Genomic DNA, 13,183 nt, shown 5'->3' on the forward strand with positions numbered 1-13,183 from the left:
AAGGCGGTGGAGAAAAGGTTCGAGAAAGCAAAAAACGTAGGCCTATCTCAAGTCCGACGCTGCCAAATGCCTAAAATTAACCGAACTCTTGTCAAAGGGTTTAAATTCGGCTGCTGCAGCGGAGGACAGTGCCGTAGAGGTAAGAAAAAACAGAAAATACAGCTAGCTCAAGTCATTTTAATGCAATTAATGCTACTGCTCCAGTGTTTTTTATTTATTTATTTTTTTTTATTAAACAGTTGTAAGCGTACAACCCCCGTACATTTTAAAATGTCATTGCTTCGAGATAATTGGTTACAAGTGTTAGCTAGCCGGTTACTGAATTACATGACTGAAACATCAGCAGATAAGGTGGGATTTAGGGTAAACAGACTGCTGTACGCTACTTGTATAATCAAAAACACGTCAAAAACGTATAGCAACCCAGGTGGAAAAAAAAAAAAAAAAAAAAGTACACTTCCATAATGTAGGCCTAAGTGCTCTATTTTCGCGCACTAATTTTGTACTTAATAGATTGTTCTTAATTTTGTACTTCCATAGTATTTTTTAATAAAAATAACCTTAATATTTAATATATTATAATCTTAATATCTATAATCTTACTATAATCTTAATATCTAAGTGTACTCAACTGTGCTATTTTGAGACACCATGAATTAGAACTAAAATGTGCCTTTAACATACTATCTCTGTATTTTTAGTATACCTATGGGTTCAAGTGTACTACAAGTGGTAACTAAATGGTGTCTCAAAATAGTCAAGTCAAGTCAAGTCACCTTTATTTATATAGCGCTTTTTACAATGTATATTGTGTCAAAGCAGCTTTACATTGATAACTGGTACATTGTTTGACTGCACAGCAGCTCTTAAAGAATAGTGTCAATGCAGGCAGATCAAAAGCACTGTTGAATATCAAAATGTCAAGTCAAGTGTCCCCAACTAAGCAAGCCAGAGGCGACAGCGGCAAGGAACCCAAACTCCATCAGGTGACATCAGGTGGCAGACAAGTGGCAAATTGGTGTTAAAATGGAGAAAAAAACCTTGGGAGAAACCAGGCTTAGTCGGGGTGCCAGTTCTCCTCTGGCCAACAGTGCTTTGTTACAATTCAGGTTGCTATCATAAGTCCAATAGGATCGCAACATTAAAAGTATTTATTTCAGTTCCATCCAATTGAGGATCGTATTCATCACGCCGGTATGGACGGTTGTTGAGGAACTGTGTCGTGGCTGTCGTGTCGATGAGGCCTTCACAGGGGATGATCTAGTTGACTCAATCTCTGCTGATACTTCAGGGCTGCGTTGTGGTCGTGTCAAGGTGCAGGTCCTTGGTCTCACCTGGATACGGCCCGGATCCGGTTGACTACGGTGAACCTCGGGATAAACAGAAAGACTAATATTAGCGTAGATGCCATTCTTCTTCTGATGTAACGAGTACATCAGGTGTTATAGGAAGTGTTCCCGGTTCCGGCTGACCTAATTTATGCAGCCTAATAATCCTTTAACGGATTTGGAAATATAAATTGGTAATGTGTTATGTGTATGCCAGGTTAAAGAGATGCGTTTTTAGTCTAGATTTAAACTGACAGAGTGTGTCTGCTTCCCGAACAATGCTAGGAAGATTGTTCCAGAGTTTAGGTGCCAAATAGGAGAAGGATCTACCACCTGCAGTTGATTTTGATATTCTAGGTATTATCAGCTGGCCTGAATTCTGAGATCGCAATAGACGTGAAGGACTATAATGAATTAGGAGCTCGCTCAGGTACTGGGGAGCTAAACCATTTAGTGCTTTGTAAGTAATTAGCAAGATTTTAAAATCTATACGATGTTTAACAGGAAGCCAATGCAGTGTTGACAGAACTGGGCTAATATGGTCATACTTCCTGGTTCTAGTAAGAACTCTAGCTGCTGCATTTTGTACGAGCTGTAGTTTATTTATCAGGCGAGCAGAACAACCACCCAGTAGAGCGTTACAGTAATCTAGCCTTGAGGTCATGAACGCATGAACTAACTGTTCTGCATTTTTCATTGAGAGCATATGTCGTAGTTTAGATATATTTTTAAGATGGAAGAATGCGGTTTTACAGATGCTAGTAACATGGCCTTCAAATGAAAGATTGGTATCAAAGAGCACACCTAGGTTCCTAACTGACGACGAAGACTTAACAGAGCAGCCATCAAGTGTTAGACAATATTCTAGGTTATTACGTGAAGAAGTTTTTGGTCCAAAAATTAGAATCTCTGTTTTTTCTGAATTTAGTAGTAGGAAATTACTGGTCATCCAATTTTTTATATCAGCTATGCACTCCGTTAATTTTGTGAATTGGTAAGTTTCGTCAGGGCGCGAAGAAATATAGAGCTGAGTATCATCAGCGTAACAGTGAAAACTAACGCCATGCTTCCTAATGATATCTCCCAAGGGTAGCATGTACAGAGTGAACAGTAACGGTCCTAGTACTGAGCCTTGTGGTACTCCATATTGAACTTGTGATCGATATGACATGTCTTCGTTTACTACTACAAACTGATAACGGTCAGATAAGTATGATTTGAACCATGACAATGCAATTCCACTAATGCCAACATAATTTTCGAGTCTATTTAAAAGAATATTGTGATCAATAGTGTCAAATGCTGCACTAAGATCCAGTAACACTAATAGAGAGATACAACCACGATCTGATGATAAGAGCAAATCATTTGTAACTCTAATGAGAGCAGTCTCAGTACTATGGTACGGTCTAAATCCTGACTGGAAATCCTCACAGATACCATTTCTTTCTAAAAAGGAACATAGCTGTGATGATACTGCCTTTTCTAGTATTTTTGACAGAAAAGTGAGATTTGAGATCGGCCTGTAATTGACTAATTCTCTAGGATCAAGTTGTGGTTTTTTAATAAGAGGTTTAATAATAGCCAGCTTAAAAGTTTTTGGTACGTATCCTAATGATAAAGATGAATTGACGATATTGAGAAGAGGGTCTATGACCTCTGGAAGCATTTCTTTCAATAGCTTAGTCGGTATAGGGTCTAACATACATGTTGTTGATTTTGATGATTTAACAAGTTTAGACAATTCTTCCTCTCCTAAAGCAGTAAATGAATTGAATTTTTCCTCAGGGACACTACAATGCACTATCTGACACGATACTGTAGTAGACGGTTGCATGGTTATTATTTTTTCTCTAATATTATCAATCTTGCAAGTAAAGAAGTTCATAAAGTCATTACTGCTGTGCTCTTTGGAAACATCAGAAGTTGAAGCTTTATTTCTTGTTAATTTAGCCACTGTATCAAATAAATACCTAGGGTTGTGTTTATTTTCTTCTAAGAGTTTTGAAAAATAGGCAGATCTAGCAGATTTTAAGGCCTTTCTGTACTCAATCATTCTCTCTCTCCACGAAATACGAAATACTTCTAGTTTTGATTTCTTCCAGCTGCGCTCCATTTTTCTGGCTGCTAACTTTAGGGCCCGAGTGTGGTCATTGTACCATGGCATTGGATTAATTTCCTTAATCTTTTTTAAACGCAAAGGAGCAACTGAGTCTAATGTGCTGGAAAAGACAGAGGCAATAGTTTCTGTTGCAACATCGAGGTCTTCTAAGCTGTCTGGTATGCTAAGGCGATGAAAATGATCAGGAAGATTATTTATAAAGCAATCTTTAGTGGTAGAAGTGATGGTTCTACCATATTTATGGCATGGAGGCAGTTTAGCCGCCTTGACTAAATGTAGTATACACGAGACTAGATAATGATCTGAGATGTCGTCACTCTGCTGCAGAATTTCAACAGCATCAATATCGATTCCATGTGACAATATTAGATCTAAAGTATGATTATGACAATGAGTGGGTCCTGACACATGTTGTCTAACACCAATAGAGTTTAGAATATCTGCAAATGCCAATCCTAATGCGTCTTTTTTATTATCTACATGAATATTAAAATCACCAACAACAAGGACTTTACCTGCAGCTAGTACTAACTCTGATAGAAAGTCAGCAAATTCTTTGATAAAGTCTGTATTGTGTCCTGGTGGCCTGTATACAGTAGCCAGCACAAATGTCAACTTACATAATGTTACGTAAAGTACCATAGTTTCGAAGGAATTATATTTGAAAGACTTCTGACTAATACTGTAAATATTACTATAGATTACAGCAACACCTCCCCCTTTGCCTTTCTGACGGGCATTGTGTCGATAATCATAACCTTGAGGACTAGACTCATTTAAAGTAATGTAATCGTCCGGTTTTAGCCAAGTTTCTGTCAAACACAGCACATCTAGATTATTATCTTTGATAATATCATTAACAATAAGTGATTTTGAAGAAAGGGATCTAATATTTAACAACCCGAGTTTTATCATTTGTTTAGCATTATTATCTCTATTTTTTATTTGTTGAACATCAATTAAATTTTTACCATTAAATGGGTTTGGAAGTTTTTTGTTTTTACTAATTCGGGGTACAGACACAGTCTCTATTTGAAAATATCTAGGTGTAAGAGTTTCTATGTGTTGAGAGTTATCTGAATTTTCTGACTTCTGTAACGTGAGGCAGCTAGCAGACGGTCGGTTTAGCCAGTTTGTCTGCTGCTTTCTGACCTGGGCCCCAGTTTGTCATGTTTCAGTTCTAAGACTATGTGCCATATTACTAGAGAGAAGAGCAGCACCATCCCGGGAGGGATGAATACCATCTCTTTTTAACAGGTCAGGTCTGCCCCAAAAACTTTTCCAATTATCTATGAAACCTATATTATTTTGCGGACACCACTTAGACAGCCAGCCATTGAGTGATGATAATCTGCTAACTATCTCATCACTCCGACGAACAGGAAGGGGGCCAGAGCAAATTACTTCTCCTGACATTGTACTTGCGAGTTCACACACCTCTTTAATGTTAATTTTAGTGATCTCCGACTGGCGAAGTCGAACATCATTAGTGCCGACGTGAATAATAATCTTAGAGTATTTACGATTAGCATTAGCCAGCACTTTTAAATTTGCTTTGATGTCAGGTGCTCTGGCTCCCGGCAAACATGTGACTATGGTGGCTGGTGTCTCTATTTTCACGTTCCGTGTAATAGAATCGCCAATAACTAGGGCACTTTCAACAGGATTCTCAGTGGGTGTATCACTGAGTGGGGAGAACCTGTTTGATGTTCTTATTGGAACGGAAGAGTGGTGTTTTCCGCGGCTAGGCCGCCTCACCGTTACCCAAGTGCCCTGCTGCACGGGCTCTACAGCCGGAACCAAACAATGTACAGAGTTCACTAAGCTAGTCGCATCCAAAACAGTATCTGAAGCCCTTGCATTCTTACTATCCTCGATTAAAGTTTGGATGCGTGTCTCTAATTCTGAGATTCTCTCTGTCAGCCTGACTATTTCCCTACATTTATGACATGTAAATCCCTCATCACTGACAGAGAGAGCTATGGTAAACATGTGGCAAATGGAACAGGTAGCAATGCTGGGAGAGGATGACATGACTCACCGTGTTTGTAGACTGATCCGACTTACCACAGCTGTTTGAAGAACGCGTTGAAAAAGGAGCGCGCGAGCGACTGTTAACAAGTTGACAAGCTAGCGCTGCAAATGCAAATGCGTTGTAACAGCGATTTAGATTCAAATATTACAAGCTAGCGACGTCAGATTAGTGTGATAGGCAATATTACATATACGGTAATAAAAAAATAAGCAACAATGAATAAAAGTAAGAGATTCAAAACAAAGCTATACGGAGTTACAGACGCAAACCAATCTGAGCAGCGAGGCAGACAGGAGCACAATTGAGTACACCAAGATGTTCTTAACATTATCTTAAGTACTAAAGAAGATTTTTTTTTAGTATATTAAAGTACAAAATTAGTGTGTGAGCACTTTAAGTACATTATAGAAGTGTACTTTTTTCACCTGGGAATGCACGTGTCCATGGGTGTGGTAATGTGGGCTAGTGTGGCTACAGTGCCAGGGCTGAATTTTGTCCCAGTCTGCCCCTGCTCAAACCCATCAACTCTAAAACAGAGTGACAAGTCTAGCACGGCATCATCCTGGACTATCATATATGCGAAACGCCTAAAAGACACAATGTGTTTCAAAAGAGGAGATTCACTGCTGATCGGAATCTTCTTAATTGGCGATACCAATTTTCCGTAACGCGACAACGCCCGAGTTAATATATCATCACTGAGAAACGGGGGAACCTTAGATAAAGTAACTCTTTGATGGCAATGAGAGGGTGAGAACAGAAACAAACTCACAGCCAATCACAACTCCATGCTCAAATAGGTCATTTACTTTTTCAATACTGTTAAGAAAAATAACCATGGCATTATTCATTCTAGAGGCAGATAAAATACCATCATGCCCCACAACTTCAACAGCCATACAGCATTCCTCAACGCTTGCTGTGGACGCCACTTTAATCGCATGGTGCCACGTTAACGAGGCCAAACTCTGCACACTTGGGGCTGTCATGCTTCCCTGATAACACAGGCAGCACACGGCCCAACTACCAACAAAGAGGGAAAAAAACCCTCAAAAGATACCAGAAGAGCACAGCAAGAAAAGAGAAAAGAATCACTCACCCATGCTCACAACACTCTACTCCTTTCACTCACGCTCCACAACCACACCGAAAGTGAGAGAGAGTAGCCTCCCCAGTGAAGCTTTTGGTTTATTAAAAAACACACACACACACACACACATACACACACACACACATACACACAGTGGTCTCTTAAATTAACTGGGCAGAGGTTGAAATTCAGCTGCTGAATGTGTGTGTGCACGCTGTCACAAGGTAAGCTTGGTGACAGACTAGAAATAGCATAGACTTAATACATATGCACACATCATTACTTGATTATGCCGGCATTTACCATCTTTTAAATCATTATGGTGTTGTGTAATTGTTTTGCCTGTTTCAAATGAGTATGATACTAAGTTGTTGCTTTTTTTTTTTTTTTGCCAACATTTTGTTCAATCAGTTATTCTTTTTAAAGAATGTCACAACACAGTTTAATTTCAGTTAGAATTACCTTTTATTTCTGGTGAGAATTTCCCCCAAACCTTTTGTTTTGGCTGTTGGCCTTCCAGTCTAATGCTGCACCATCAAACAAACCATGTGGATCAAACTGGTTTTTATAGCATTAGCATGCCCTAATTGGACTGAACCATTGGTAGTTTTGTCTGGGGGATAGGGGAAATAGCAGCTGAATGATTCTTTACTTTTCTTTCCCTTTTTCATTTTTATATGGTGTTTTTAAGTACCCATGGGTTTACACTGATTGTTATTTGTGTATATGTGTCATGTTTCATTATTTTTTATTTTATTTTTGTGTATAATGTATTGTATGTATGGACCCTGTTTCTTCATTTGGTACAGTCTGAAGAGGGAGCTAGCCCTTATAAGTAAGGAGCTATAGAGCTCATCAAGTTAGTCTTGTTTGTTGAAACAATTTCTTTCAAGGGAAAAAAATTAATTAATTAATTAATTAATTAATTAGACAAAGTTCCCACCTCAATAATAAAGCTGCGAATTTGTAGTATGAGTGCATACGGGCACGTCTGCTTCATAATACAACATAAAAGCTACCTTTTAGTGAGCAAAACGTGCCACCCTCGCCTTGTGATGGCTTGGAATTCCAAGGGGAATCGGATATGCGTGTTTAGACGTAGGTCGCATGACCAGATATCGGATAAAACCACATTTGGAAGTGGCTCAGATCGGATGTGAAAAAATCGGATCTCGTGCGGATTTTTGTGTTTACACGTGTGCAACAAATTCCGATCTGTGTCAGATATGAGCAAAAAATCTGATTTTTTTTTGTGCCAGTGTAAATGCAGGCTTAGAGGACACTGGCATATCTCAAAAAACATGGCCACCATCGGCCAATAAAATTTTAGCACCTGTTACACAAGGTTAACAGAGGCCGATCGGAACAAAACTCGGTGGGCATGCTCGACTCATGGCCCTAGAGGACTGTGAGAATTTTGAAAGAAATCGGCCACTAGGTGGTGCTAACGAGTTTTATGCCTCTGTAATCGCGTGCCGTTTCACACATACACACAAGCTGCGTCTCATTTTAGAGGCTGCGTCCTCCGGAGGTCGCATTTGAAGGCTGCATACGTGATCAAGGATGTCTTATTTAAGAAAAGTAACCATAATAAAATTGACTGTTATTCCTCATGAGGTGTAAAATACTGTAATTTCTTTCTTACTTTGCAATCTAATGGTTACTTTTCTTAAAATGAGACTGCCTTGATGACGTATGCAGCCTTCAAATGCGACCTCCGGAGGATGCAGCCTTCGAAATGAGACACAGCTACAATATTCATATCATTTGTTAGATCTTCTCATGCCGAACAACTTTGCCTCAATCATATCTCCATACTATATAGTTGGTTAAAAGCAGTATGTGAAATGAGTAGTATAAATGTCTGAATTCACAGTATTCATAAAACAGTAGGCAAAAAAGTATCCGGATGACCTACTACTTCTGCCATGATTCTGAAGTTCACATCCAATAGACACTTTACTATCCATAGACCATGAGAGAGAAGTTGTGAATGGCAGGGAAATGACAGAACTCACTCTGAGCTCATGACAAATGGCGGTGGATGTAGAACATTAAAGGGTTAGTTCTCCCAAAAATGAAAATAATGACATTATTTACTCACCCTCATGTCATTTCACACCCGTAAGACCTTTGTTCATCTTCGGAACACAAATTAAGATATTTTTCATAAAATCCGATGGCTCAGTGAGGCTCATTGTCAGCAAGTCAATTAACACTTTCAATGCCCAGAAAGCTACTAAAGACGTACTTAAAACAGTTCATGTGGCTACAGTGGTTCAACCTTAATGTTATGAAGTCACGAGAAGCACCCCCCCCAAAATAATGACTTTATTCAGCAATATCTAGTGATTGGCAATTTCAAAACACTGCTTCATGAAACACTGCTTTACGATTTCTTTTGTTTCGAATCAGTGGTTCGGAGCATGTATCAAACTGCCAAAGTCACGCCCCCCCAGTGGTGAACCATTTAAATTTCGAAACACTCATGACGTTACGAAGCAACGTTTACTGAAATCACGTGACTTTGCCAGTTTGATACACACTCCGAACTATTGTTTCGAAATAAAACATTCGTAAAGCTTCGAAGCTTCATGATGCAGTGTTTTGAAATCGCCCATCACTAGATATTGTTGAATAAAGTCATTATTTTGTTTTTTTGGCGCACAAAAAGTATTCTCAATGCTTCATAACATTAAGGTTGAACCACTGTAGTCACATGAACTGTTTTGAATACGTCGTTAGTAGCTTTCACTGTAGTCACATGAACTGTTTTAAATATGTCGTTAGTAGCTTACTGGGCATTGAAAGTGTTAATTGTCTTGCTGGTAATGAGCCTCACTGAGCCATCGGATTTTATCAAAAATATTTTGTGTTCCGAAGATGAACGAAGGTCTTATGGGTGTGGAACGACATGAGAGTGAGTACTTAATGACAGAATTTTCATTTTTGGGTGAACTTACCCTATAATAACCCTATAAAATGCTTGATTGTAACGAAGCGAGACTCAGGTGGGGATCCATTTGCTAGCTTTATTATAAAAGAACGTGGTCGTACAGGCAGGATCAAAGCAGGGGCAAACAGGAACAGCAGGGACAGGCAGAATCGTAGTCAGGAAACAGGCAATAGTCAGGGCAGGCAGAAAACACTCACAGAACAGTATACCAGGCAAGGATCAAAGGTAGGCAGCAACGGGTCGATAACGGGTAACAGACAGGATCGGAAACAAACAGGCAGACAGGAAATAAACGCTCAGAATTGCAACAAGGGTTAACAAGACTTCGCAGTGAGGTGGTGTGTGTGTGAGTCTTTTATAGTCCAGGTAATGATCTGCAGGTGTGTGTGGCAATTGGTGATTGGAGTGGAGTGTGCATGTGATTGGAAGGGAGGATTGTGGGAAATGGAGTCCAGGAACTGACAGGAACAGACGGTGATCGTGACATAACGCCCCCCTTCCGGAAGGCGCGTCCTCGCGGCGTAAATGGCACAGATAGGGAGGGGGGGGTGGGTGCATTGGAGACGTAGACAGGAACAGGGTCTCCAATGCAGATCCAGGAACTCAGGCAGCCACGGTGGGTCATGTGCCACGGGCAGCCACGGTGGGTCAGGTTCCACGGGCAGCCATGGCGGGTCAGGTGCCACGGGCAGCCATGGTGGGTCAGGTGCCACGGGCAGCCATGGCGGGTCAGGAGTGTCGGGAGGCCACGGCAGGTCAGGTAGCTCGGGCAACCACGGCAGGTCAGGTGGCTCGGGCAGCCACAGCAGGTCAGAGTCCGAAGATGACCACGGCGGGTCAGAGTCCATTAATGGCCATAGCAGGTCAAAGGCGGTTGAAGGCCGTGGTCGTGTAAGGTCCCCACCCACAAGCTCAAGCAGTTCGGAGGCCGCTGATGATCGCGGCCGTGCAGGGTCCCCACCCACAAGCTCCCCACCCTCAAGCTCCCCACCCTCAGGTACATGGCCCCCCCCCCAAAAAGTTCTTGGGGAATTCAACGGAGTCCGTGGTGGTTTCTTGGATAAGGAGCTCGGGTGGCGCCGGCAGGGCAAGGCGCTCGGGTAACGCCGGCACGGCAAGACGCTCGGGTGGCGCCGGCAGGGCAAGACGCTCGGGTAACGCCGGCACGGCAAGACGCTCGGGTGGCGCCGGCAGGGCAAGACGCTTGGGCGGCGCCGGCAGGGCAAGACGCTTGGGCGGCGCCGGCAGTGCAAGGTGCTCGGTGACGGCCTCCGTGGCCGTATCAGGAAGAACGGACTGCTCTGGGGTGGCAGCGGGCTGCTCTGGGACGGCAGCGGGCTGTTCTGGGACTGACTCACGGGCTGGAGCGGGCTCTGGAGCGGACTCACTGGCTGGAACGACCCCTATGTTCACAGACACTGGAGGGGCGGCCATCTTGCCCGTGGGCACTGGCAAAGCGGCCATCTTGTCCATAGCATCCAGAGAGTTTGAGTGCGTACCAACCGGCGGGCTTGAGTGCGTTGCAACCGGCGGGCTTGAGTGCGTTGCAACCGGCGGGCTTGAGTGCGTTGTCACCGGCGGGCTTGAGGGCGTTGCAACAGACGAGCTTGAGGGCGTTGCAACAGACGAGCTTGAGGGCGTTGCAACAGACGAACTTGATGGCGTAGCGGCCGGCGGAGGCTTAGGAATGCCAGCCGCTCGTACTGAAGTCAGCGGTGGATCAGCCACACTGGAACGCAACCCACTCTGCTCCCAAACAGATCCAGAGACGTGATGTGATTCTAGAAGATCAGCGGAGATGGGACGTGACTCAGGAAGTTTAACTTGGACTTGACTTGGCTCACGAAGATCAGCGGAGACTTGACTTGGTGTTGTAGTACTGGTGGCCGCCATTTTATGCGTGTTCTCTGGCGCGGCGGCCATTACATGATTCGGCGAGGTGTCGTATTTCTCCGCGACACCCACAGTAAATGGAGAGCCCACAGTCATTAAAGCAAACTCCAAAAAATGACTAAGAGAGGAACGAGGTCCCTCACGAATCAATTGTGTCTTAAGTGGCTGATTAACACCCTCACAGAAAAAGTCTATCAGTACACAGTCTGGCAGATCTGAACCATATGCAACATCCAAATATTCTCTGATGTATTCCTCCAACGACCGGGTGCCCTGCTTGAGCCATAATAATAATTGTGCAATGTTCATACCGGGCCAGTGTTCTCCAGGAAAGCCGCTGGATCCATGTGTTGGCGAAGTCTTCTGTAACGAAGCGAGACTCAGGCGGGGATCCATTTGCTAGCTTTATTATAAAAGAACGTGGTCGTACAGGCAGGGTCAAAGCAGGGGCAAACAGGAACAGCAGGGACAGGCAGAATCGTAGTCAGGAAACAGGCAATAGTCAGGGCAGGCAGAAAACACTCACAGAACAGTATACCAGGCAAGGATCAAAGGTAGGCAGCAACGGGTCGATAACGGGTAACAGACAGGATCGGAAACAAACAGGCAGACAGGAAATAAACGCTCAGAATTGCAACAAGGGTTAACAAGACTTCGCAGTGAGGTGGTGTGTGTGTGAGTCTTTTATAGTCCAGGTAATGATCTGCAGGTGTGTGTGGCAATTGGTGATTGGATTGGAGTGTGCATGTGATTGGAAGGGAGGATTGTGGGAAATGGAGTCCAGGAACTGACAGGAACAGACGGTGATCGTGACATTGATAATGCTTTATTCATACTGTATACATGCATTTTATAACAGTCATGAAGTTCTCAAATGTAGAGCCTACTCAGACAGTATGATATTGCAGATGCAGTAGATGAGTAGAGAAAGGCTACAGGAAACGACAGCTGTAGGCCAAAACAAAGAAAGAGGTGCAAACTCTGAACAAAAATCAGCTGCGGCTTGTCTGTCTCCACCAAAATATTCATACAAACATAGACCTCTATATACACTGAATTAATACTAAGTTTATAAATGTGTTGAGCATTCTGCAACAAATATTTTTCAGATTTTCTAGACTATTTTAAGGCATAAAGTGAGCAGGATATATTAAAATGTAGCGCAAGGATTCGGCAGGCATGTATTCATGATACTAAGTGGGGCAGCCGGTCTCGGAGCCCTCCCTAGCTCTACAGCGCCCCACGAATTTCCAATGTAAATCTGTGGTGAAAAATGCAACTGCAGAGCGCTCTCATAGAGAGCCATTGGGGCAGATTACTGGCTGCCCCGCTTATTTTCACGATAGGTAAACACACTTTACATAAACCTTACAAAACATTATCAGTCCACTTCAGCTATGTGTCTGCATCAGGTCAGTAACTAGTTGGTATGTCTTTTCTTCCTATGTGGAGTAGCATATCAAATTAATGAGAGTATAAACCCTTTAATTTAAACATGCTCATGTGAATAGCTTTTATATAATGTTATAGTAGTTCTGTTGTGTTTGTTTTATGTTTGTTTTGAGAATAGATACCTTTTTTTCTCACTGGAATTCCTACACAACATGCAATATTTTAAAGCAACATTCGGACACAATAAATACTACATTAATGTCAAAGTCAAAAGTCAAAGTCAGCTTTATTGTCAATTCTGCCACATGTTCAGCACATACAGAGAATTGAAATTACGTTACTCTCAGACCCTGGTGCATACAGATAC

The 13,183-nt window shown here is 42.3% G+C and overlaps 2 protein-coding genes across 2 annotated transcripts in view; one reads left to right on the plus strand and one right to left on the minus strand.

Moving 5' to 3' along the window:
• Nucleotides 1-6,603, minus strand: part of tnnc1a (troponin C type 1a (slow)) — an 85,950-nt gene extending 79,347 nt beyond the window's left edge. The window contains exon 1 of the mRNA XM_051880984.1: nucleotides 6,585-6,603. Coding sequence (XP_051736944.1) covers nucleotides 6,585-6,588 — 4 coding nt within the window. The 5' untranslated portion in view covers nucleotides 6,589-6,603. The remainder of the gene's footprint in view (nucleotides 1-6,584) is intronic.
• Nucleotides 1-13,183, plus strand: part of LOC127505424 (alpha-2,8-sialyltransferase 8E-like) — a 60,167-nt gene that overhangs the window by 39,876 nt on the left and 7,108 nt on the right. The gene's annotated exons all lie outside the window — the stretch shown is intronic.

This window comes from Ctenopharyngodon idella, chromosome 22, assembly GCF_019924925.1.
Source record: "Ctenopharyngodon idella isolate HZGC_01 chromosome 22, HZGC01, whole genome shotgun sequence".
NCBI classification, from domain to species: domain Eukaryota; kingdom Metazoa; phylum Chordata; class Actinopteri; order Cypriniformes; family Xenocyprididae; genus Ctenopharyngodon; species Ctenopharyngodon idella.